At 42.2% G+C, this 26,335-nt stretch overlaps 1 protein-coding gene across 7 annotated transcripts in view; it reads left to right on the forward strand.

Annotated features, from left to right (window-relative positions):
* SEL1L2 (SEL1L2 adaptor subunit of SYVN1 ubiquitin ligase) overlaps window positions 1-26,335 on the forward strand; it is a 47,711-nt gene that overhangs the window by 16,477 nt on the left and 4,899 nt on the right. The window contains exons 3-17 of one of the 7 annotated variants that reach the window (XM_082215541.1): window positions 1,220-1,274; window positions 6,020-6,104; window positions 8,038-8,200; window positions 11,974-12,027; window positions 12,156-12,215; window positions 12,299-12,380; window positions 13,538-13,692; window positions 15,516-15,572; window positions 16,754-16,822; window positions 18,860-18,937; window positions 20,827-20,889; window positions 21,347-21,434; window positions 21,528-21,676; window positions 22,742-22,907; window positions 22,996-23,070. In XM_082215541.1, coding sequence (XP_082071667.1) covers window positions 1,220-1,274; window positions 6,020-6,104; window positions 8,038-8,200; window positions 11,974-12,027; window positions 12,156-12,215; window positions 12,299-12,380; window positions 13,538-13,692; window positions 15,516-15,572; window positions 16,754-16,822; window positions 18,860-18,937; window positions 20,827-20,889; window positions 21,347-21,434; window positions 21,528-21,676; window positions 22,742-22,907; window positions 22,996-23,070 — 1,399 coding nt within the window. The remainder of the gene's footprint in view (window positions 1-1,219; window positions 1,275-6,019; window positions 6,105-8,037; window positions 8,201-11,973; window positions 12,028-12,155; window positions 12,216-12,298; window positions 12,381-13,537; window positions 13,693-15,515; window positions 15,573-16,753; window positions 16,823-18,859; window positions 18,938-20,826; window positions 20,890-21,346; window positions 21,435-21,527; window positions 21,677-22,741; window positions 22,908-22,995; window positions 23,071-26,335) is intronic. The other 6 variants (XM_082215542.1, XM_082215543.1, XM_082215545.1 and 3 more) reach the window with 6 other exon arrangements.

Below are 26,335 nucleotides of genomic sequence, written 5' to 3' on the forward strand. Positions count from 1 at the left end.
TTTATTGCCTTATGAGATAAGGCATGTTCCAGGTGTCTACTCCTTCAGATAACATGCTCCAGACCTTTATTTACCCAAGCCTTTTCTGACTTAAATATTTAATTGCTGTCCGCTGATCATCTTTTGGTGTTGTACTGTGTTATCTTAGCTGTATTGTTTCTGGTGTATGTTTTAGATGTATTTTTGGTTTTCTATACACGATACTAATGTTTTATAATGTGAGTGGTTTATAAACCTTTTAAAATAACAATAGTTGTTTATATTATGTGGAAGAATGATGCCCATCCTTGTTTGTTTTTGCTGTTTTTATGTTGCTGTGCTAAACATACAGATGAGCTCAGAGATTATTAGCTATGTTTCTCCATGCTATGAGATTTTTGTGTTTCCTTGTTAAGTTCTTGCTTCATTCCAAACAGTCACAGTAACTTCGTTCTGCTGTGTGCTTTCTGCCTACTGCCTTCAGCAAAGTTGATTTTGACTTACACAGCCTAAGTGATAGATGATATAGCTGATGAATAGTTGTTTCTTATTGTCAATGCAAAATCCCTTCTAGGGAAAATAAAAGAAGCTGCTGCAAAATGAATCATTTCATGCAAATAAAAAACCTTAACTGGGGATAAAAGTTGCCTCTGATGATTATGCTCAGGTTGATCAAATCAAATAACTGAAATACAATTTTGAGTGTGAATAGCTAGAGCTCATTTTAGAGCTGGAAATGAAGCAAAACATGATTAAAAAACAATTGAATTTTGTTAAAAGTGAAAGAAGAGGCACTCAAGATGAGCACATTTTGCATATCATCCCTCAAGTGCCATTACATAACATGCTCCACAGCAATGTGGGATGTATGCAATGTCATCTGGGCAAAATTAAAAACCACTTAATAATAATAATAATAATTTATTATTTATACCCCGCCCATCTGGCTGGGCCTCCCCAGCCACTCTTAATTCTACTTAGTTATTTGTAAAGAAAGCATAGTTCTGCAACAGCCATTAAAAAAATTGTTTAAATCCTTACTGTGAAACTGCTCGGACCCAGGCCTATAAAGCATGGAACAAGCGGGAAATTACTCAGACCCATGCTTTCTCGACATGGGACAAGCGGAAGTGTAGACAAACCCTTTATGAACAACTAAGCAGATTCTAGGACCTGACCAGACAACGATTTCTTTCAATTTTGAAGATAGATTACATATATAGATTCAATTGTTTTGCAGGAGACCCTGAACAAGAGTAAAAGATTAACAGTTCAAGATTCATTTTCATCAGAAGGTAATCAAAGCTTAATTGTCTCTTACCCCCTCAGATCTTTTGTATATTCTCTCGGAGTGTTAGGCAAAATTTGAGCCGTAAAAGCTTTCTGAATCAGTACAGTGGTACCTTGAAGTCCGTTCTTAAACCAAAGCATTCTTAAACCGAGGCGCGCTTTCCCTACTGAGGCCTCCCACCGCCAGTGCCCTTCCACCATTCAGCTTCTGTTCGGCTTCCGAGGCAAAGTTCGCTAACCAGAACACCTACTTCCGGTTTTGCGGAGTTCGTTCACTGAATAGTTTGTTAATAGGGCTCTTCGTAGACCAAGGTACCACTGTAATTTTTTAAAAAATGTTTTCAATAGAAAAAATAATAAAATCTCCCTATCCAGTTTTCTCACTGCTCTACTGTAAAATCTCACTCAATTCAGAATTGGCAAAATGAAAGCATAATGAGACAATGTTCTATCAGGGGTGACAATAGGAATTTTTGTGTGCCCAGTACCCTGTATGTGGATCGGGCCCTCTAAACCACTTGCAAAATGAGAGCACAGATTTGCATAAAATTTGCACATTCTTTGCATCACATGCAAATTTGTGCTCTCTTTCTCAGGTGGAGAGGAAGACTCAAAAATAAATCAGTAGACACACATGTGATAAAACATCTGACAGAATCTGAGCAGGGGAATGTTTTCCTATATTTGAATTTATATACAGTGGTACCTCAGGTTACATACACTTCAGGTTACATACGCTTCAGGTTACATACGCTTCGGGTTACAGACTCTGCTAACCGAGAAATAGTACCTCGGGTTAAGAACTTTGCTTCAGGATAAGAACAGAAATCGTGCTCCGGCGACGCGGCAGCAGCAGGAGGCCCCATTAGCTAAAGTGGTGCTTCAGGTTAAGAACAGTTTCAGGTTAAGAACAGACCTCCGGAACGAATTAAGTACTTAACCCAAGGTACCACTGTACTAGAAATGTTTACCATGTTGAATGTATGCCACAGAGCTATTGAAGGCACAAGAGCACAACTTCCCCCCAGTGCTCGTCTTAAATGAATACATGCATCTTTTTCAAGGCCAGCCAAGAGCTAACAGCAGAGAGGGAATCTAATATAAAATACTGTTACATCACAATTGCATATCTACTTGAAAGTGAACCTCACTGAGTTCAGTGGAACTTACTCCCAGGTCAGCCTGCAATCCTATACACACGTATCTGGGAGTAAGTCCCAATGAATTCAGCAGGAATTACATCTGAGCAGACACATCTAGGACTGCACTGTTAGAATGTTAGCTGATAATCAACATCATAATCTCAGTGCGAGTTTTCTTACTCTTAATTAAAATAAGGAATAGTATATTTGACGTAAGTTAGGTAATAATGTGGCGTGCTCTGGTCCATGGGGTCACGAAGAGTCGGACACGACTAAACAACAACAAGATAATAACCACCACAAAAAACACATCTTTGGAAGCCCATGCTTTTTTAAAAAAATGTCAATATTGATTTTCCACTGAAAAATAGGAATCCATGAAGATGTGCTTGTCAACTTGACTGCATGTTTTAAAAGAATGCAAAATGTGGCATGACTGGCTATTTTTGCTCATATCAGAAGAGCAAAAACATTCGGGAGCAAGAAGCGCTGACAGAACCGGGGAAACTAGGTCGGACAATGAAGTGGTCAGCAATTTGTGAATTAATGCAAACTTTATCCAGAACTTTCTTTGACACTTTATAAATATCTAGTTATGAATCGCAGAACCCCATTCAGCTCACCTTATAGAAGACGTCCATGTGAAACTTCATAAGCACTAGAGTTTTGATTCCACATTCCTAAGAGTTTAATTATACATGGCCATGGGTGCAACGGGGGTGGGGGGCAAGGAGGGGCAGCTGCCCCCCCAAACCAATAAAAACCAATAAAAATACATAGCAAACTGAGGTTCTGCCCCCCCAACAGAAGGCCTGCCCCCCCAACTCCTGGCAATGCCCATGCACATGACACTAGTTGTGTCCCTCCCAATCATGTCATAGTTTAAATAAAATAAATTACAGGTGTGAGAGTGATTTCTCTCTCCCCCCTCCCCCCCGTGAACACAGCATGCAGGGAAAGTAGGTTTACGCTTTGCCTACACAATTACAACAAATCCTCCCCTGTGCTGTAGACAGAGAAAGAAAGAAAGAAAGAAAGAAAGAAAGAAAGAAAGAAAGGAAGGAAAGAAAGAAAGGAAGAAAGAAAGAAAGAAAGAAAGAAAGAAAGAAAGAAAGAAAGAAAGAAAGGCTTTTTCTGCTCAGAACACTGCCCAACCTATTTCCTAGCCTAAATGCAGCCAAGCACCAGTAGCATTATAGCCATCACCAAGCTCACTATGTCAGCATGATCCCATGTGCCTTATAGTTGGTATTAAACACTTACAACATATTTGTTGCTAGTGGACACTCTCTCTCAGAATGACATGCTCTACTTGTCAAGCACAAGATGGTGCATTAGTTAGGGACAGAAGCCAGTTTGTGTACCATTCTAGCTGTGCATAACTATGAGGTCTTTGTTTTAACTAAGTGTGATAAATAAATTCGAATTTGCCCAGTGCCTGACAGCAAATGCCAGCGTTTCTTCTTATTCTTCAAGGAACGTAATTCAGTAAGTAGAGTACAGGCTTTGCCTGCAAAAAGGTCCCTGGTTCAGTCCTTGGTATCTTCAGGTGGGACTCAGAAAGACCTTTTTCTAAGACAGTAGACAGCTGCTGCCAGTGTGTGTGGACCAGAGCTTTCCAAGCTGTCACGACACATTGGTGTGTCGGCTGCAGTGTGTAGATGTGTTGCTCGAATGCTCCCCATGCTCCTCCCGGGGCTGGAAAGGGGTTAGTTTAACCTCCAGTTTGCTAGTAAAACTGAATTTCAGTGTCGGGAAATGATGCATGGCTAAAAAGTGTGTCACCAACAGGAAAAGCTTGGAAGGCTCTGGTGTAGACAATGGCCTGACTCCATATAAGGCAGTTTCCTATGAATATACAGTTGTGGGCAGTGATGGCTAAAGCCCATTGAGTCTGGTGGGGCAGAAGGCAGAAGCTAGGTATAGGTAAAGGGACCTCTGACCATTAGGTCCAGTCGTGACTGACTCTGGGTTTGTGGCGCTCATCTCACTTTATTGGCTGAGGGAGCTGGCGTTCCGGGTCATGTGGCCAGCATGACTAAGCCGCTTCTGGTGAACCAGAGCAGCACATGGAAACACCGTTTACCTTCCCGCAGGAGCGGTACCTATTTATCTACTTGCACTTTGACGTGCTTTCGAACTGCTAGGTGGGCAGGAGCAGGGACCGAGGAACGGGAGCTCGTCACGGGGATTCGAACCGCCGACCTTCTGATCGGCAAGTCCTAGGCTCTGTGGTTTAACCCACAGCGCCACCCATGTCCCTATAAGCTAGGTAAAGCTGGAGCAAATGAAGAACAAAGCCAGCAAATGCTAGTTTTGGCTCTGTCCTGCTCCTCCTCCTTCTTAAGAACAACACTGAGACGAAGGAAGACAAAGCTGACAGCCAGTGCCTGCTCCTTGGGCGGGATGTAAATAAGAAGGCAGGAAGTGGAGGCTGAGGGCAGATTGAGGTTGGTGGAATGTTTAATTGCCCTCCTCAATTTAGGTGCGGATAGTTGAGTGGGCCTTTCCCAAGCAAGCATAATCTGAAGGGAAGAAATGGTGTGGTTAGCCCTGACCACATGATTTGGGGCCTTTAAATGTTGCAGCAGTTTCTAGGAATGACACCTCAGAAAAGTGACTCCCCCACTGTCACTCCAATGAAGATACAGCATCTTAAAACCAAAGTAGGCACAGTGCGAGATATCTGCGATCAAAACTGATTCATTTTATTATTACTTTGAAGTCTGTCTGAAGTTCAGTCCAACATTTCACTCCTCTCTCTAGCTGATATTTGTCCTACTGATGAACAAAAATACTGGGGAAGTTAAGTGTATATTTCCCTCAGTGGAGTTAATAACAACAGCTTTGAGGAAAGGGGATTTAGACTAGGGAAACTGTAGGGGGTAAGGGTTGAACACTTTCTCTCCTGGTGCCATGTTCTAATCAAAAAATTCAGAGCCTCTGCATGGCTGTTTTAGAATGGAAATGAAAAATGATGGGAGATCTGGTCACAAAATCCCTATGACTCATTTGATTTGGCTCCTAGAGTGATGGAGGAAGAGATGAGATTTCAGAGAGAATGATGAGAGCCTTGGGGCCAAAAAGAAAGCCTACTACTTGTTGGGGAAAGAAGCCAACATGTATGCTTTTGTGAAATATTGTGTATGTCCAAGAGAAAGGGCCAATGAACTTTGAAAGCAGACAGGAGATGGGATGAGAGCCATGGAAACAATTAGAAATCATCAAGGTTTGAGGATATAAATGCCACTCATTGCTATGGCACAATGCACTCTTATTTAAACTTGTAATGGGTAGGTGGGTTAAAGCCCTAACTCTAGTGCTTTCGATGAAGGGGATTCATAAATGCTTAATGGGGCTTGGCAGTATAAGCGATCTTTAGTAACCACATACTGTATTAGATCAAATGCAGTGTGCTTTAAGGGTGGCTCAATTCATGCGCAAATCTTATTTGAAACCTTATATTTAAATTCCACTCTAGCATTCACCGGAATTCGAAAACAGAAATGTTGCTTATACATGCACCCTATCAAAAGAGTGCATGATTTAAATCTCTGGCGATACATCATGGAGTTGCATCACAATGTTTTTTCTGGTCACATTTCTAGTGGAAGAGGAGGACAAAGGTCGTCAGTTTTATCAGAGAAGCCTCAAAATACTGAAGCATTCCAAAGACAAAGAAGATACAGAAAAGTAAGTGTAGGCTTAGCTGTTTTGCTAACGCAGTCCCAGTGAAGGCATAAATCGGTTTATGTGCAGGTCTGGCACATGGCTGGCACAGTCTCTCTTGGTGACTTTAGAAGGATGGAATAGGTACATGTGCCATGTTTCTCCCTTTCCTATTAATTTGTATGGTTCCATTGCCAATGCAAGAGTGAGTTTTTCTTGTAGAGATTTGCAGTGATAGGCTTATGAAGCACACCTATGGAGGGGTCCTTTTATAATCAGCCATGTGTCGATCCACATCTGCCCCATGTAATATTTGGTGAAAAAAACACATAATATTACATTCCATGTTCATTGTTTCCATGCAGCCTGCAAACATCAGCAAATGAATGGGACAATGGCAGGACACCATATTATGTCGTGCTTATTTGTACTAAACATAACTAGTATTAAACAGGGAGGGGAGCAGCAAACTGTACTTAGGCTCTGCTTCAGTCCCAATAGCCTTCCAAGGAAAATCACAGCTATGTTCAGTCTTTTTCCTGATTTGAAATTCTCTATGGTCAAGGCCGTCTTAACCATTGGTGCTAGGGGTGCCAGGCCAAGAGTCCGGGGCTGAGCGTTGAAGTCAGGGGAAGACCTACTGACAGCTGAGCGGAGCAGAGCCTGTCAGAGCACCGCGGGCTCTTCTACTGTGGGCAGCTCTTCCCCGGACTCCAACTCTTGCTGCCAAACTCACGCCGAGCTGCCTGCAGAAGAGCCCGCGGCACTCCAACGGACTCTTCTCCACTCTGTTCTGCTGTCGGCTTTTGCCCTAGCTGTATGGCGGCTAACTGCTTCAGGGTTGCACCTGGAGCGCCGCATAACGTTGTGGGTACTGCACGACGCATCCTGTTGCGTGCGCCGAGCTGTGGGTTCCTTTGAAGAAGAAGAAGAGTTTGGATTTGATATCCCGCTTTATCACTACCCAAAGGAGTCTCAAAGCAGCTCGCATTCTCCTTTCCCCTCCTCCCCCACAACAAACACTCTGTGAGGTGAGTGGGGCTGAGAGACTTCAGAGAAGTGTGACTGGCCCAAGGTCACCCAGCAGCTGCATGTGGAGGAGCGGAGATGCGAACCCTGTTCACCAGATTATGAGTCTACTGCTCTTAACCACTACACCACACTGGCTTTTCTGCTGTTGGCTCATGTTCCCAGCGCCACCCAACATGGGGTGCCAGCACAGAACGATGGGGAAGGCAAGCAGCAGCGGAGGAAACATCTCCAGATGGGATCTACCGCACGCCGACAGCGCCGACGGCAGCAACAAAACCCGACGAATAGGAGCACATGGATCCCATCCGGAGATCTTTCCTCTGCTGCCACTTGCCTTCCCCATTGTTCTGCGCTGGCACCCCATGTTGGGCGGCGCTGGGAGCATGTTCCAACAGCGGAAAAGCCAGCAAAGGAACCCGCAGCTTGGTGTATGCAATAGCATGCGTTGCGCAGTGCCCACAACGTTACACGGTGCTCCGAGCACTGCATGTGCAGCCAAAACAGTTAGCTGCGATGCAGCAGGGGGGAGGCAGCAGGCAGACAGCGCGGCGACTGTGCTGCCCAACATTTTGCCCCCCCCAGCATGGAACCCGCACCCACCTATGTACATTCCTGTGCATGGAGCGCTGGCACGCCTGTTGGTTGGTGCTGTGAGTCCCTGCGTCTAAAGGTAAACAACTATTTCAATAACTTTGCCCCCCCTAAAAAAAGGTTGACAACTCTGGGCAACCTAGGGGTGCCAGGCAGATCTTTGCACCCCAGTTCTGCATATGCTTAAGACGGCCCAGTCTATGGTGATGAACCATATGATGAAGGTGATGTACTTCTAATGCAAAGTTACAGCAGAATAAATTCCTGTTTTATGTATGGATGAGAAATTTCCATATCCGACGGACTAAATCTGAACTTTGTGTTTCTGTATCAGAGCCCACCGGCTCCTTGTCAAAGCAGCAAAAATGGGAAACCAGAAAGCTATGGAGCAACTGGCATCTGACATGTTGTTTGGAAATAATGTTCCTCAAAATGTAGAAGCAGCTGTATCATTGTATGAGATTTTAGCTGACGAAGGATCTCATAAAGGCCAGACGGTACGTGCTCTTTAATTAGCTAAAGCTTTAAACAGGCACTAGTCTACTTTAGAGTGCATAAATATTTGAAAAGAGGTAAGATGGTGTTTATGCTCAGCCAAGAAATGTCAACAAGGTAGGGATATAAAGTTAATTATTTATTAAATTGCCTGTTTCAAGAGGCTATCTGGTGTGTTCAGCAAACATCTTCTAAAATCCTTTTTCAATAAAATTCCAGGTCAAGGCTTCAGTCCTTATTCCACTGAAGACACTCCAAAGGTAGACAATGGTTTCCATGGAACAAAAATCAAATGTTTACGGTTGTTATAATTGAAGATATAAGAACTAATTATATTTTCGCACCTAGCTAGTGTGTCTAACATGTTCTGATTTAAGGCAAATTATCAATTTTAATTGAAAAGGATTTATGGATGACACAAAATAATAGCAAAAAAACAACTATGCGTAAGAGATCGGCTGCAAATTCAGTTGCTTAGACTAGTCTCTTGTCTAATAAATCACAAATGGATCTCCTCCTGCATTCCTTTCGCATGACTCTGTTGCAGAACATGAAGAGGCATCTCACAAGTTGTGCTGATTGTTGAATCTTTTGTCTAGGTTTTCATAGCATTTTGCATATGTGTCTGATTGTTTCCTGTGCGCACATACATGGATAAAAGCAATACATGAATTGTTTATGGGTCATTAAAGAACAGATCGACCAAATGTGCCAAAACACATTGGCTTTACAAAAGCTTTCCAGTCCACTCATCGTTTCAATAATGCAGGGCTCTCCTGCCAGGGTTTCTTACCTTCCAACTGAGTTCTGATGAGTGAAAGCTTTGTTGAAAGAAAAACGAAAGAGTCTTGTGGCATCTTAGACAGGAAGGATGATATCCAACTAAGTCATATACAGAGTCCATTGGTTTCATTGTGTCTATTCTCAGTATGACCAACCTTGGATGTTGCTGTAACATATTTATTGTGCTGTAAGCTTTTGTGGATTAGTGTCCATGTGCATCACATAATGCAGGTTCATTGTTTTATGGTCACCAGGCAATGGCTTTTCCACCTGCCTTGCCCCACACTCCAGCCCTGGGAGGCTTTCCCGACCATGACTTTGAGAAAAGCAGAAGCAGCTGGGAAGAGAGAAGTCATGGGATATTATTTAAGAATAGTTTTATAAGTTGTGTGTCCTTGTTTTTCAATTCGATCCTTTTACATGATTTTGTAATCTTTGTGGTATTTTATGCATTGTGATTTGCCATTATTTTTATTGATTATAGATTAGTAATTCTTTATCATGGGTAGGCAGACTAAGGTTTGTGGGCCAGATCAAACCCAACTGCCTTCTGGATCCAGCCCATGGACGGTCCAGGAATCACCGTGTGGATCGCCAGTGTGCGCGTTCTTTCCCTCTCCCTCACACAGCGGCGGCACCGCCACCTCCTCCCTCCCTCCTGGCCTCTCCCCGCCCTGCCTAGAGGAGGAAGGGGGCTGGGCTTTGTTGGTGCCAGCAGCAGCAGCAGCACTTGAGCAGCTGCCATTTTAAGCAGCCCCTCTCCAGAGCCCTTTCACGCGCCGCTCATTCATTGTCCCTCCACCAACGTTCTCCGCCCCCCCAAATATACCCCGGCCCCCCGCAAGGTCTGAGGGACAGTGGACCAGCCCCCTGCTGAAAAAGTTTGCTGACCCCTGTTCTTTATTGTAACTGATAAGCGTAAACTGTTTAAATTATTATTTGCTGATCTTTAATTTTACTGTTTACTATTAGACTCTGATGGATTGTCGAATGCTGTTTTGTTTCTTTATTTTAAAGTTATTGTGACTTTTTATATTGGATCAGATTGTTACTATTAATGTTTGTTTTTTTATTGTGTTTTTATTTGTGTTAGAATCTGCCAAGAGTGGCTAGGGCAACCCAGCCAGATGGGCGGGGTATAAATAAAAAAATATTATATATTATAGGTTCTGGGCCATGAAATGTGATCCCACAACAAGGATTTCTATCTCCAAGGTGTCACATTAGTGTTCCTCTGGAATGTGCAGAACTGCACATTATAATAAATGTTACAGTATCTTCAGGAGTATCATTAAGAAACATTTCAGAGGAAAGGGGAAATGTTTTCATATTGTTTAATGTTGCATCGCTTTAATATTGTAAAACACTACACCTAAGCACATAAGTTTCCTCATTTCCTTGTGAAACAGCTAAATAGCACAGCTTTATTGTGGATCCTGACCATAGGAGGAGGTCAGTTTACATTGTAAATACACTTCCATCCTCTGGACCACGGTCTGGAAAACGGAATGTCTGAAGATACAAAGGCTGGACATCCCTGAATTAAATTTTAGCTCAGTGACCTATTTTAAACTTATAACTATTTGTGAGGAACAAAGTTGTGATATAGAAATATAGATAGTTTTTCTTCATTCAGAAGCACCATTACTTTTTCCATGTTACATCTTTTCTGTGACACAATGTTCCACCAATTAATCTTGTCCATGTCTATAACCTTGAACCAAGACTGGCCGGAATAAATCTAGAATTCATTTTGTACAAAGATCAAAGCACACGCCTGTGCCTCAAGGAGTCTATATACAGTCACATCACAGCCTGTCTGCCACTTTAACTTTGTTTTCAGTATGATGTTTATATAGCTACGCAGAGAAAATTTACAAAGGGGAATATATGAAAACACACGTATGTGTGTGTTCACATAGTATTCTCATATGCTGCCTTAATGTAACCTGAAAATGTCTGTATCATATATATATGTGTCATTGTTCAAAGACATGAGCAATGTGACGGCTTCATGAAAATTTCTTATTTAAGCATACTCTGCCTTGACTTTCTCGCTTTAGTTTGTTTGCCCCCATATATTTTTGTCATCTGCTTATACCTCCCAATTGTGATGGCCATTTCCAGAAAGTCCATTTCACATTTTGAGAGCTTCATTTTCAGATATCGGTTCTCAAAAATTCCAACACCTAGCCTTCTTAGGTCCTCTTCAAGTTTAGGATTACAACACTTTCAGAGGGAAAAGAAATAAAAAAATTGCATACGTTTTTAGATTATGGGTTGTATCTAGTGGTGTTGTTGAGCTGACAGTAAGATTTCCATCAGCAGAACAAGAAGGGAAGCAATTTTCAATTATTCCTTCTCCTACAGTCTTCACCACCTGAATCTGTTTTGGAGGGCTTCCAACCTTTCTGGAGGGCTCCAATGCTTAGGAGGTGTGGGTAGCTGCAAGAGGGATGATGATTCACTAAGAGTTGCCTGAGTAATGCCATTGGATGCAACCCTTAATGTAGACACATCTGTGTGCACCTCAGTGTGGTTTTGTTTTGTTTTGTTTTGTTTTGTTTTTCTTTGCACTTCTTGCCCAAAATGCCAAGCCTACATTTGCCTTACTTTCCCTGGCTGCAATTCACATGCTGCCTCTGAGGATGTTGTCCCTGGATAAGGAAAGCAGAGAATTTAGAGGTCCTCTCAGTGGTTGAAGGAAGCATTCAGCCATGTAAGCAGTCTGAAATGGTAGAGCCCAGATAAACATTCACTACTTTGGAAAATTTCATTCTCCTACATTTCATGGGGGGCTGCAGTAAATATACCTGCTGACTCTCGGCACAAGTGCATTAATGCTAAGCCCTGATTACATGAAACTGACATGGTAAAATAACTTAAAGATAATTTTACCGCATGAGAGTTGGGCCTAAGACAACTGTTAACAATATAAGCAACTGAAAAGCAAAAGGATTGACTGAACTTTTTACTTTATTTCCCCCCATAGGCATTAGGTTTCTTGTCTTCATATGGAATAGGAGTGGAATACAGTCAATCAAAGGTAATAAAATTCTGTGCTGACTTTACCCTATTGTCATTGAAGTCTTTCATCTATATTTTGTGTTTTTCGAAGAAGAAAAACCTGGCATGATTTTATGATTTTATTTCTCTCCCCCACCCCCTTTTTAGGCACTTGTTTACTACACATTCGCAAGTAATGGGGGAAATCTGATATCCCAGATGATCTTGGTTTGTAAATCACATATTTTCACTATTTCCAATTCTAGAGGCTTGAGTGATAATTAAAATAATTGTGAATTTTCCCCCAACAGGGCTATCGTTACTGGTTAGGAATCAATGTTCCAAGGAGCTGCGAAGCAGCACTTATTTATTACAAGAAAGTTGCAGATTACAGTAGGTGGCCTTCATCTATTGTATCTTGCCTTGTTTGAAAGTGCCACTTTTGTTTTTTGTTTGCTCTTTCAAGAGTCCTGTGGCACCTTAAAGACTAAGAAATACCAGACCCTCATGGGGGGCAGAGGACACGATTCTCACTCAAATTATTAACATATGAAAAGAACAAATTTTCCAAGATCCCAGGCATGCATAGCCCAATACTTTTTGGCACCTGAGGTGAACCTGAGAATGGCACCCTCCACCCCCACCAGGGAAGAAGGGATTAGTGATGATGTGCATCAGGAACAAGGGGGGAATAAAGGTCTACCTTGAGAACGAAGGTTGAGGGGGACCAACAGCACCCCCTTTTCACCAAGAGGCCACTGTAGAGGCAGCACTGGGGGAGGCAGCCAAGGACACAGCAGATCTGGCCTCCAAGGAGCAAGCTGCAGCTGATGCTGCCAACTATGGCACTGGCAGTAGCAGCAGACGATGCCTTCCTTGGACGTCAAATCTGCTGCCCCTGTGGATCCTGCTGCCTGAGGCAGTCACATCACCTTGCCTCACAGGTGGGCCGACCCTAATCCCAGGAATCCAGTTACTTGTCTAACAAAAGAGCCAGTGTGGTGTAGTGGTTAAGAGCGGTAGTCTCGTAATCTGGGGAACCGGGTTCGCGTCTCCACTCCTCCACATGCAGCTGCTGGGTGACCTTAGGCCAGTCACACTTCTCTGAAGTCTCTCAGCCTCACTCACCTCACAGAGTGTTTGTTGTGGGGGAGGAAGGGAAAGGAGATTGTTAGCTGCTTTGAGATTTCTTAGAGTAGTGATAAAGCAGGATATCAAATCCAAACTCTTCTTGCCATGTTTATTTGTACTAAAATACAGTCCCAAGTGACAAAGCAAGTTAACCGAAGCCATATGCAGGCATTACAATTAGGGAACTGTAAATACATGTGTGAGGGTGGTGGGGCAAGTAGACTGGACCTGCCTCCTCCATCACTGTGTTTAAGGTGACCTAGCATGACCAATGTCAAGAGTGATGGAAGTTGTTGTTCAGAACATCTGGAGGGTACTACATTGACTACATCATGGAAAGGAAAAATGAAATCTTCTCAGATTGTAGGAAGCGGTTGTTCTGATTTGTGTTACTTGGAATTTATTATTGTTATTATTAGTTGCAAGCAAATTAGAAGAAAATGAAGATAAGCCAGTTGAAAAAGTGAAGCTGATGGAAAGATCAGAAAATCTGGGTTTTGATACAGAAATCTTGGACTGGGATGTACATCAGTACTACAAGTTTTTGGCTGAAAGAGGAGACACACAGATACAGGTGAGAGGCATTCCTTTCTATTTGCCTATTTATTATTATTATTTATTAATTTGTTAATACTGCTTACCTGACTTCAAAGTGGTTTACAAGTATAAAATCAATTAGAATCCACACATCATCAAAATACACAATAAAATAATTCAATCGAAACACTTTTTAAAAATCCATAATTAAAATATGCTATAACACAAAAAACAATAAAAACAGCAATTATAATGACATAAAAAGAGCCTGCTAGATCAGGTCCAAGGCCCATCTAGTTAGGATCCTGTGCTCATAGTGACCAGCCAGCTGCCCATGCGAAGCCCAAAAGCAGAACCTGAGCACAACAGCCCTTTTCCCATCTGCAATTCCACACAACTGGTACTTAGAGACCTACTGCCTCCAGTGGTGGAGGTAGGACATATTATGCCGTAGTCATTGTGCTTGGTATCCATTGATAGCTTTAACATCCATCAATTTGTCTAATCCTCTATTAAAGCCATCTAAACTGAATGTAGCCACTTTGTGTTTTTGTGCTATGCGATGCAAGGCTTTGCCCGCATAGATCTAACTGTAAAGGTAAAGGTAAAGGGATCCCTGATCATTAGGTCCAGTTGTGGCCGACTCTGGGGTTGCGGCACTCAGTGGCGTAGCGTGGGTTGTCAGCACCCGGGGCAAGGCAAGTAATTTGTGCCCCCTAACCCGTGGATTTGCGCCCCCTAACCCTAACCCCCCAGATGTTGCACCCGGTGCGGCTGCACCCCCCACGCTACGCCACTGGCGGCACTCATCTCGCTTTATTGGCCGAGGGAACCAGCGTACAGCTTCCGGGTCATGTGGCCAGCATGACTAAGCTGCATCTGGCGAACCAGAGGAGCGCACGGAAACGCCATTTACCTTCCCGACGGAGCAGTACCTATTTATCTGCTTGCACTTTGATGTGCTTTCGAACTGCTAGGTGGGCAGGAGCAGGGACCGAGCAACAGGAGCTCACCCCGTCGCAGGGATTTGAACCGCTGACCTTTTGATCGGCATGTCCTAGGCTCTGTGGTTTAACCCACAGTGCCACCTGCGTCCTCAGATCTAACTGTAGTGTTCAGGAATTCAAACAATATTCCTGAAGTCCTGATTTACTGGAATCCCTATCTTTACTAAGAATATTATAATTGACCCTCAGCTTACAAATATTGCAGATTAGTGTGGCATTAAGTGATAAATGCATGGAAACTGCTGTCACCAATCCTCTTTCTCCCCTCTCCCCACCCCATTGTGGTCTTATTTCGCCCTCACCTTCAGGATCTGCTTGATAGATCTGCTTCCCAGGGAATCTAACAATGATGAAGTCATATGTCTTCTGGAAGCTTAAAAATAAATAAATGGTTGAATTGTTTGGTCTATGTTAAAAAATCCTGTTAGCCACCTTTTTAACTCTGATGTGGGACATAATTATCAATCAACCAACCAACCAACCAAAAATGTTGTGTGTTTGTTGTTATTTTATCCCTTTCTATTAAAAAAGTAAGTTAATGTTAAATAAGATCCCAGGAAGGGCAGCTGAATCCTTCAGACTAGTATTCCCCCACAGACCCTTTGCCATAAATTCTGTGCCCAAGTCTTATTCTCTGACACCATTTGCACGAATGGGACTTCCCCTTCCTCTCTTCTCTCCTGCAGTTTTCTGTGCACCCGCAAAATACAAAATCTGCTCTGGAGGCTTGGAAAAAACAGGTGGAAGGGGGAAATTTTGTTGTGTTTGCTGGTGTGACATTGGGCCATTCTTGCTCATTGACTTTTGGGTCCAAAAGATACAAGACATTCATTTTTAAAATAATTATTTCTAGGTATATCTAGGACAGCTGCATCTCTTCGGAAGGAAAGGACTCGAGAGAGATCATGCTGTAAGTGCAGGTAGATTAGAAGGATGAAAGCCGTGCTCTTACAGTTTTAAATTTTAGAAGTATATTTGGTTGATTTGAATGGGATGGTTCCAATGAGCGTGTTTAAGATCACAAAGTAATACCCCTGTTCAAACAGGCATCCTTTTGAGAATCTAGCGCGGTCTTTCATTTCCTCCGAGTTCAAGCACCAATTTAGGAAGCTGGTGCTTAGGTTTTTATAAACAGAAATGCCAGCTGTGTGAGTTTGCGTGTTCTTTTAAACATTTATGCAACAAATGTGTAGAGTGCTTTTTTAGTTTGGGAGTTTTGGCAGCAGAAAATTAGGGTTTCTTTAAAGCAATTTCAGAAAAGCATTATTTAAGGAGGAAAAGGTAGGCATATGTGAGTGCCCTTCTGGACCGCAACCTAAGATTTATGCATTTGCAGCAAAATGGGACTAAAAAAAGCAAACAAACACAGGGAGCAGTCTTATACCAGGTCAAGCCGTTGGCTCTTTGGAGCTCTAGGGATGTGGAAAAATTTCAGTTCAGTTAGCATGTAAAGCTGAATTAATTAAATTCACACTTTCTGATACAATTAAAAACAAAACAAAAAAACCCCGCACACAGCCAGCCTTTGAAATTCACACACATCTGAGTTGTAATGCAGCTCACCAATCAAGCAGAGCTTTAAAAAATGCATATATTAGGGTGAAATGTGCATTAAAATAACATACAAAAACATATCACATTAAGGAAAATTGTTTGCAAAAATGCACATATAGTCAAAACTTTATAAAAACGACACACTAAAATGCAGAAGAATTTTCATGGGGATTTGAAAACAAACTGCAAATTGCTGCTCATATGACAAAAAATTATTTTAAGATGGAAAAACTAATAAGCAACTAAGAGATCCAAATGGGCAGATTCTTCCATCCCTAGTGGATGGTGTCTCTCCAGGGGTTTCAGATTTGACATTTGCAGCCCTGCCTGGAGACATTATGGATTGAACCCCAATACCATTTGGGGCATATGATCTAAGTTTGTACAGACTACTAGAACATAAAGATGCCAGTTTGAATTATTGTTCACCAATATGGCCTGTCTAACTATGAACAGTTGTCATGGCAGGAGAATGCATACCTTGATTTGGAAACTTTGTTATATCAGTCATCACTTTATTCTGCTCTTTTTCTTTAGAAAGCCTTCTACTATTTCCTAAAGGCAGCGAATGCAGGGAATGCACATGGTATGGCATTCCTGGGAAAGGTACCTATGTTTGCTTCTTGGGATTAATTTGCTAGCTTGAGACCCCATCTATGGTCCTTTGTAGTTTCCTCACATTCAAGCAGAGTCCAGCTGCAGTGGATTGGGGCCATTCTCACATACAAGCTACTTGCGATGTGGTCAAAGCAGAGTGGAGGAGACTGGAGGAGGAAAGAGGCAATCTTCAGTTGTACATTTAAGACCACATTAAACTACAGTTCTCACCTATCTTGTATGACAGAGCTTTCCAAACTTTTCATGTTGGAGACACACTTTTTAGACATGCATCATTTCGCAACACAGTTAATTCAGTTTTGCTAGCAAACTGGAGGTAAAACTAACCCCTTTCCAGTCCCAGGAGGAATGCAGGGAGCATTTGTGAGATACACCTACACACTGCAGCTGACACACTAACGTCTCATGACGCACAGTTTGGAAAGCTCTGCTGTATGATCATGGCCAAAGGGATCTGACTGTCTTGTATCTCTGCATGCAAAATCAAAGGCATATCATGATTGACTTTGAAGTGTTGTGCTTCAAAGTAGAATGGCAAACTTAAGGAGGACTTTCAAGAGGCATGAACACTTTTGAGGGGAGAGCTTGACATTTCTTTTCTCCTTCCATTTATTGACATTTCCTGGTCAGCTTAAGAACAAGACACACACAAAAGTGCTTCTCTTCTAATCAGTGGTGTGGACTCCAAATTTCCATAAGATGCTGCTGGCAGAATTGGGGGGGGGCAATTTTGGCTTATTTCTCCTTTGCAGCACCCTGAAAATCTGTTCTGGAGGGCTTAAGAGACCAACTGGAACAGTTCAAGATTTGACACAGAGGACTGGAGGGGAAAGGGGGATCAGAAAAAAAACACTCTCTGTTCCTTCTGCCAGTGGGGGCCTACACTGGATTGAAAGGCCTTCCATGAATAGAAGGAGTCTTTCAATTTGCAAATGGAAAATTCATGCCATTGCTGGTTGTAAGTTGTGGAGCTCCCTCCCCGGAGAGCTGTGTCTGATACCTTCATTCCACAGCTTCTGGTGATTCCTCAAGACGCACCTCTTTGTCCTTGCCTTTGACACTTGAGATGTATATTTTTAGCACCCACTTTTTTTCTCTACTTGTAAGTCGTTTTAAAGTGTGTTTTATATTGTGTTGTAATGTGTGTTGTAATGTTGTAATCTGCCCTGGAACCTTAAGGCGAAGGGCAGGTAATAAATTTAATATTAATTATTATTAAGTGGGTATTGGTATTTTTAAAAAAAGAGAATTGTTATGTTACTGTAAGCTGTGGGTATTCCTTTTGGAAACAAATACACAATGTGTTCAGCTGCTTGTGTTATAGTTGTATATTTAAAGCAGGAGTACAGAGCCTTCAAGGGACCTGGGTGGCGCTGTGGGTTAAACCACAGAGCCTAGGACTTGATGATCAGAAGGTCAGCATTTCAAATCCCCATGATGGGGTGAGCTCCCGTTGCTCAGTCCCTGCTTCTGCCAACCTAGCAGTTCGAAAGCACACCAGTGCAAGTAGATAAATAGGTACCGCTCCGGCAGGAAGGTAAACAGCATTTCTGTGCGCTGCTCTGGTTCTCCAGAAGCGGCTTAGTCATGCTGGCCACATGACCCGGAAGCTGTATGCCAGCTCCCTTGGCCAATAAAGTGAGATGAGCGCCACAACCCCAGAGTCGGTCATGACTGGACCTAATGGTCAGGGGTCCCTTAACCTAGAGAGCCTTCAGCTCTCTAGATGTTGCTGATAGATAACTCTCATCAGCCCTGTCAAACATGGCTAATAGATATTGTGAGTTAATGTTCAGTAACATTGGAGGGCTAAAGATTCCTCAAATCTTCCTTAAAATGACTCATGGAAGCCCAGCACTATACATAACATAGAGTCAAACAGAAAACAGGAAGTAAAAGTGCAAAATAGGATAAAATTCAGAGGAACTTCATCCGTTTGTTTTGCAAATTTTTAATGGCAAGAGGAGGCATTTCCATGGATGGTCACCATCATCTGAAGAAATATCCCCTCTTAATCCTGTCTAGATGTATTTAGAAGGAAGTGCTACAGTGCCTCAGAGTAACATTGCAGCTTTGAAGTATTTCAAAATGGCGGCAGAGAAGGTATTGTATTTTCTTTCTTTTTCTAAAAAAAGTAGCGGCTTTAATTAATTATAATTAATACATTGTTCTTAGGAATATGCTCGTCACGCTGGCCACGTGACCCGGAAGTGTCTTCAGACAGCGCTGGCTCCCGGCCTCTTGAGCGAGATGAGCGCGCAACCCTAGAGTCGGACACGACTGGCCCGTACGGGCAGGGGTACCTTTCTTAGGAATACAGTTAAATCTGACAATTAAAGATCACAACAATAACGGCTTCAAATCAACTTTTAACTTTATATATTCCAAGCACTAAATCAAACCACACCATGATTAACCTTCTGTACTTGCTCTTTAAAATGTCCTTAACCTATTATACTAGGTTTGTCAACCTTCTGCCTGTGGAAGCTCCCAGTGGTGCCCATGGCTGGTGCTCTAGACTCTGAACTTTCATTTAAAAAATCTCTTGCATATTTTTCCTGATACTGAGGAATGCTCCCTGTTGTTACTTAGACATCAACAAGATCAGTCAATGGAATATTTTGCACAGCTTTATGTAAACTTCTTAGAGGTGGGTTGCCTTTTTACAATGAAAAATCAAGCAGCTAATATATAAAACAAACAAAATGTTTCAGTGCTAAAAGTGCAAAACATTACGAATTGTTATAACTAATGAAGTAAATTTCAGATCTAACAACTCAAGGTTATATTTGAAAGAGAGAAGGACCCCACAAGTGTTATGGGAAAGTGTTGCTTCATGGTGATTTCATCACATCAATATTGAATTGGGAATCAAGTTGTAGATATATTGAGGGTGTCATGTGTCAAAGTACATTGTCCCTTCATTCCTCTCCTACTGTTCATTTTGCCTGTATTTTTAGACTGCTGGCATCTCACATCTGCCTCTTTAATTTAATCTTTTAAAACACCAGATGCATTGGTGCTATGTAAGAGGTGACTAACTTGTTCAACACTAAGGACTGTAATAGATAAGTAGGAGCACATGAAAAGGCCGTATAGAAAAATGGTTACGTGATGAACAACATTGGGGGAGAGGGGAACTTTTCCATAAAACTTCCATTAAACTTGTAGGCTTCAAATTACACTTGCTCAGACTGCATTTGTCCTACAAAATGAATATTCTCTTTGTCTATACTGTATTGTGTTGTACTTGGGTCTGGTGAAGTCTTTGACACCAACCTGGGTTGATATAATGACACTGATGTTTATGAACATTACAACTACCTCCAGAGCAAACCTATCAGAACTTCTTTTGGGGAGGGAGGCAGGATTTTACTCTTAATTAAACTCATTGAACTCAATGGAAATAGTTCCAATTGAATTAAATGAGTAGAGTTGCATAAGATTGCATTAATAATCACAACTGTGTAACAAAATGCTTCATTTAGGTTGTCCGAGCTCCTGTTGCCCAGTCCCTGCTTCTGCCAACCTAGCAGTTTGAAAGCACATCAAAGTGCAAGTAGATAAATAGGTACCGCTCTGGCAGGAAGGTAAACGGTGTTTCCATGTGCTACTCTGGTTCGCCAGAAGCAGCTTAGTCATGCTGGCCACATGACCCGGAAGCTGTACGCCGGCTCCCTCAGCCAATAGTGAGATGAGCGCCGCAACCCCAGAGTCATCTGCTACTGGACCTAATGGTCAGGGGTCCCTTTACCTTTAAACCATTTATTGCTCATACCAGGGTTATGTGAATAACTTGGTGTGACACAATGTCCAGAGGAGATATGGCGAAGGAGACATTTGTCTCTTGGTTAACAAGCGAGAAATATAATCAGTAAATAATTATAATTGACGCTAAGGCACACAATTACAGTGATTCTTTATAGGTTCTTTTCATAGAGTGGGCAACTTATTCTTATGTCTAAATGAAACATTCTCAATATGTCATTTAGGGCAATTCCATTGGACTATGGGGGCTTGGACTTATTTATTTACGTGGTAAAGGTCTTCCACGGGTAAGTCTTCAGTGTATCAGAGCTTTTTCATAATAAAAAAGCCAATAAAACCATAAGACGCTTGGCCTAATGTGGCTTTAACACCCCAAAATTAAAACATAGGTTTTATGTTTTACATGCAAGGGGTCCTAGGATACCACCACACAGTAGTCAAGGTGGGGAGGGGTTTCTACCTTCAAGCACCCCTGAGCCAATGAGGAGGCACATTGCACAGACCAATAAATGGCTTACCACAGGGGCTGTTCCGCCAGGGTCTTTGTGTACCTTGTGCTCTGTTGTCATAGTGGGACTTAGTGCTACGTCTCATGACCCCTCAGCCGACAGATCTCAAGTACAGGATTGTGCCGCAAGTTATCAATACCACTTCTCATAATGCAGCTGCAACTTCTTCTGAGCTGCGGTCCACGAAACCAGAAACTAATTTCTTGACCTCTCAATAAGTTTGTTTCCCTTTCAGAATCACAGCGAAGCTTTTAAATACTTTCATAAAGCAGCAGAGAAGGGATATGCCCAGGCCCAATTTCAGCTGGGCCTTATGTATCACAGTAAGTCCCTGGGCACAGTTCTCCCTTTTGTCAAGGCTCCCATGGTTCAGTTACCTAATTTTTGATGAAAATCCAAATCATATTTCATTGCAGATGGCTCTGGAGTCAAGAGAGATTACAAACTTGCCTTCCAATATTTTTACTTGGCATCTCAAAACGGGCAACCCCTTGCTGTTTATCACTTGGCTGAAATGTACGCTACGGGAATGGGAGCTTTCAGGTCATGCCAGAATGCTGTTAAAGTAAGTAATGCCCTGTTTGAGAGTCTGCCCTTTGAGATATTAATGTTGATGGTTGTTCTCATCCAATATCAACAGCTGTCCAAAGACAACAACCACCCAGTAGCAATAGATGCAGAGTCAAACTACACTTTATGTCAAACGAATAGCTCAAAAACATTCCAGGAGTTTTCTTTCTTGAAATTCAGACATGGGGGCCAAAATTGCATCAGGACTACAGTGTGTGGGGAGGAAAAGTTTATGGTTTTTTTCCTGCCCAACCACAACCATGGCAAACAGGTTCTCTTACGCTTGTTGTTTAGTCGTGTCCGACTCTTTGTGACCCCATGGACCAGAGCATGCCAGGCACTTCTGTCTTCCACTGCCTCCCGCAGTTTGGTCAAACTCATGCTGGTAGCTTTGAGAACACTGTCCAACCATCCCATCCTCTGTCATCCCCTTCTCCTTGTGCCCTCAGTCTTTCCCAACATCAGGGTCTTTTCCAGCGAGTGTTCTCTTCTCATGAGTCTCTTGCGCTTAGATTTAGCAAAAAAATCTTCCACTGGCATCTATTACCCCCACCTTCCAAAGTTAGGTTTCTATCAAAGAGGCTACAAAATATTAAGATTTTGGGTAGTTGCTAGTCTGTAGATGAATTAATTCTACTTTTTTTTTTTTTTTGCATCTCCTCATGGCATTTGTGTCCTTAGCGTGAAGAAATGTTTTGCAAACATTACACACATGAGACACAATCCAGCCAAAGCTATGCACATTGCATTGATTTCAAAGGAGATTTAAGCACAACACATGCTGAACTTGTTTTATAGTGCAAACCTATGGATTTTTTTTTCTCAGAAACTCAGAAGTCCCATTGTTTTCAGGGGGCTTACTCCCAGGTAAGTATGCCTAGGACTGCCACCTGAAGCGTTGTGCCCACATTGGTGGCATCCGTTTAAAACCACTGCCCTGTCTAGTGTCTCCCTTTAATCTTCTTTTCTTCCATTAAGCCTGCTGTTAAGGCAAAGTTAATTACAAACTTCTGGTGTTCTTTGTATGTGTTTAATGTTTGTCCTTTTTTTTGCTATTTAGCTTTACAGAACCGTATGTGAATTGGGGAGATGGTCAGACAAATTCCTGACAGCACACTTTGCTTACCAGACTGGCAATGTTGATTCATCTCTTGTTCAATATGCACTTCTAGCAGAAATGGGCTATGAAGTAGCTCAGTGCAATTCAGCTCACATTATGGAATCTGGTAAGGGAAACTTTATCTTAGGCTGCCTACTTGCATTCTTTAACACGGTGATTGTCTTAAGACAAATGATGCTAATATTTTGTTACAGAAAACGTTAAACTTCTCCACCGAGAGCAGATATATCCATTGGCTCTTCTTTTATGGAAGCGGGCTGCAAATCAAGGTATGAACAGAGTTAAAAATAACCTGTGCCTAGCTGTCCACTCTTATTAGTATGATATTTTCCCCCATTTTGGCTCTTGCAGTTAAATAGGAAGAAAATATTACATTCATGCAACAATACCGATAAGTCATTAAAAATCACTGTTACAAAATATTTAGATATTATTTTCCTTCCCCTCCACTTAATTCATTGAGATGGCAATCCCACAGGCATTTCTTATAAAGTACTGAATAACAAAATGTAAAAAAATGAATGATGTGCATATTAATTGTTACCTTGTTCCTTTTACATGGCCTTGCTACATCAATCTCTATAGTGGGGTTATTGCTTTGTTTTTGCTTTTATTATGTATTTTGTGTTCTTATTTTGTATTTTTATGTTGTGAACCTCCCTGTGATCTTTGGATGAAGGGTAGTATACAAATTTAATAAATAATAATAATAACAAATATAATTCCTATGACGTTAGAACGTTAAGTGACCTTCAAGAATAGGCATCCCCCCACCAACCTAGCTATCTTTATTCCCAACCAATCTCACTTTTTTTTATTACCCTCTACTTAATTTTGTTACATGTAAAGAAGCAATGAATGGTTTAAACAATTTCGCTTCATTGCTATTTCATATGAGCCATCCATTCTGTCAGAGAAAAGGAAGGATAATTTGAAAAATGCAACCTCATGCTCGTTCAAGCTAATTATTTTTCCAGTTCTTTGACATGCCTATCAAAGTCTCTACGTGATGTTTGGGGCACAGAAGTAAACTCACTGAGCAGTAAAGACTTAGCTACCATGAACCTTCAATTTCTGCTCAAGCAAATCAACTAGCTATGCCTTGTCCTCCATGCCCTGAAGGTGACTGGATTTTCTAAGATGTCAGAATGAAGAGTGCTCTCAGCTTGCCTCACTTCCTTGGACATAATTCATCCCAGCCTGTCCATTTCTTGAGACTCACAATGGGGAACTTAGATTTCAGCATTTCTTTGATCTTGGTTTTTCTTTAGAGTACTTCCTTAACCAGGACGGGTAGATTTAATGATAGAATAATGCTTTAGCCTTGACAATTCTATTAAAGACTAGCCAGCAAATCTGAACAAGGGCATCCTCGTTCCAGGTCCTAGAACCATGTCACCAAATGACATACCTGAATTACTATCAAATATTTTAATAGAAGGGCAAAGTATTCCCAAAGCCAATTGCCATTTTCGTTTGACTAAAATTTGTAACCTACTCGATCCCTGCGGTTTGGGGATTCAAAGTGTGCAAACAATCCTGTTAAAACAAAAGAAGAACATTTTCAGAACAAATGCAGTTTACTGTCACACTGCCAGCATCATTCTGATTCCGCAGTCCTAAAGACCACTAGATCTTTGCATTGACCAGAGTCTCCACTGCACTATAGAAAAGCAGCAGTCTGTCCTCCACTAGTCCTTAAGCAGACCTAGGAATGACCACAGACCCTTTCCCATGTCCTCTTCCTCTGCCTAAAGATAAGCAGGTGGTGACTGAGTGACTGCCTAGAGTGTCTTATGCCATTTACAGGGAGATTCATCTGGCGCCAATTCTTGGCAACATAGTTTTTACTCATTTTCCTCTTTAAACTGTTAGTTTGCATTGGGATATATCTTTGGGAGCGGGTGGCACTGTGGTCTAAACCACCGAGCCTCTTGGGCTTGCTGATTGGAAGGTCGGCAGTTCGAATCCGCACAGCGGGGTGAGCTCCCGTTGCTCTGTCCCAGTTTCTGCCAACTTAGCAGTTTGAAAACACACCAGTGCAAATCAATAAATAGGTACCGCTGTGGCGGGAAGGTCAACGGCATTTCTGTGCGCTCTGGTTTGTGGCACAGCCAGAAGCAGTTTAGTCATGCTGGTCACATGATCCGGAAATCTGTCTGTGGACAAACACCGGCTCCCTTGGCCTGAAGCGAGATGAGCGCCACAACCCCGTAGTCGCCTTTGACTGGACTTTGACTGGACTGTCCAGGGATCCTTTACCTTTACCTATCTTTATTAGAGCATTTGACATGCAACAATTACATAACAATAAATGTGTTTCTCAAGCTGGACTCTGACCGTAATAAATTTCATGTTCATAACAATAAATACTAAGATAAAAGTTTCAGAATATATTAACAAAGTTGTGTCAAATGATGTGTAATAACATGTATTGCTTAAATTGGTGACCATAAGGAAAAGGTATTTTGTATCAATAATAATTACAATTTATAAGAATTTATAGGAAGCAGGAGAGGGAAAAGAATTAAAATATGTACTTCACCCACACTTCAGTGCTGTAAAGTCTGGGTACTGTTGTTCTGCCAAACCTGGGCAGCGTGTGTGGAGGTCCTGTGCTGTCCAAATGACAAGACTCCTCTCTTGGCCTCACTGATGTGATCCAAAGGAAAGGAAAGCAATACATTTGGCACTAGCTTGGCTGCAGGAGCTGCCAGAAGGAAACATACAAGATGCCATTCTACTCTGGATTTGTTTAGGGTATACCGTATTTTTCGCTCTATATTTTCGCACCCGAACATAGGACGCACCTTGTTTTAGAATCATAGAATCATAGAGTTGGAAGAGACCACAAGGGCCATCGAGTCCAACCCCCTGCCAAGCAGGAAACACCATCAGAGCACTCCTGACATATGGTTGTCAAGCCTCTGCTTAAAGACCTCCAAAGTAGGAGACTCCACCACACTCCTTGGCAGCAATTTCCACTGTCGAACAGCTCTTACTGTCAGGAAGTTCTTCCTAATGTTTAGGTGGAATCTTCTTTCTTGTAGTTTGGATCCATTGCTCCGTGTCCGCTTCTCTGGAGCAGCAGAAAACAACCTTTCTCACTCCTCTATATGACATCCTTTTATATATTTGAACATGGCTATCATATCACCCCTTAACCTCCCCTTCTCCAGGCTAAACATGCCCAGCTCCCTTAGCCGTTCCTCAGAAGGCATCGTTTCCAGGCCTTTGACCATTTTGGTTGCCCTCCTCTGGACACGTTCCAGTTTGTCAGTGTCCTTCTTGAACTGTGGTGCCCAGAACTGGACACAGTACTCCAGGTGAGGTCTGACCAGAGCAGAATACAGTGGCACTATTACTTCCCTTGATCTAGATGCTATACTCCTATTGATGCAGCCCAGAATTGCATTGGCTTTTTTAGCTGCCGCGTCACACTGTTGGCTCATGTCAAGTTTGTGGTCAACCAAGACTCCTAGATCCTTTTCACATGTACTACTCTCAAGCCAGGTGTCCCCCATCCTGTATTTG

This window comes from Podarcis vaucheri (genome assembly GCF_965113315.1).
Source record: "Podarcis vaucheri genome assembly, chromosome: 3".
NCBI classification, from domain to species: Eukaryota; Metazoa; Chordata; class Lepidosauria; order Squamata; family Lacertidae; genus Podarcis; species Podarcis vaucheri.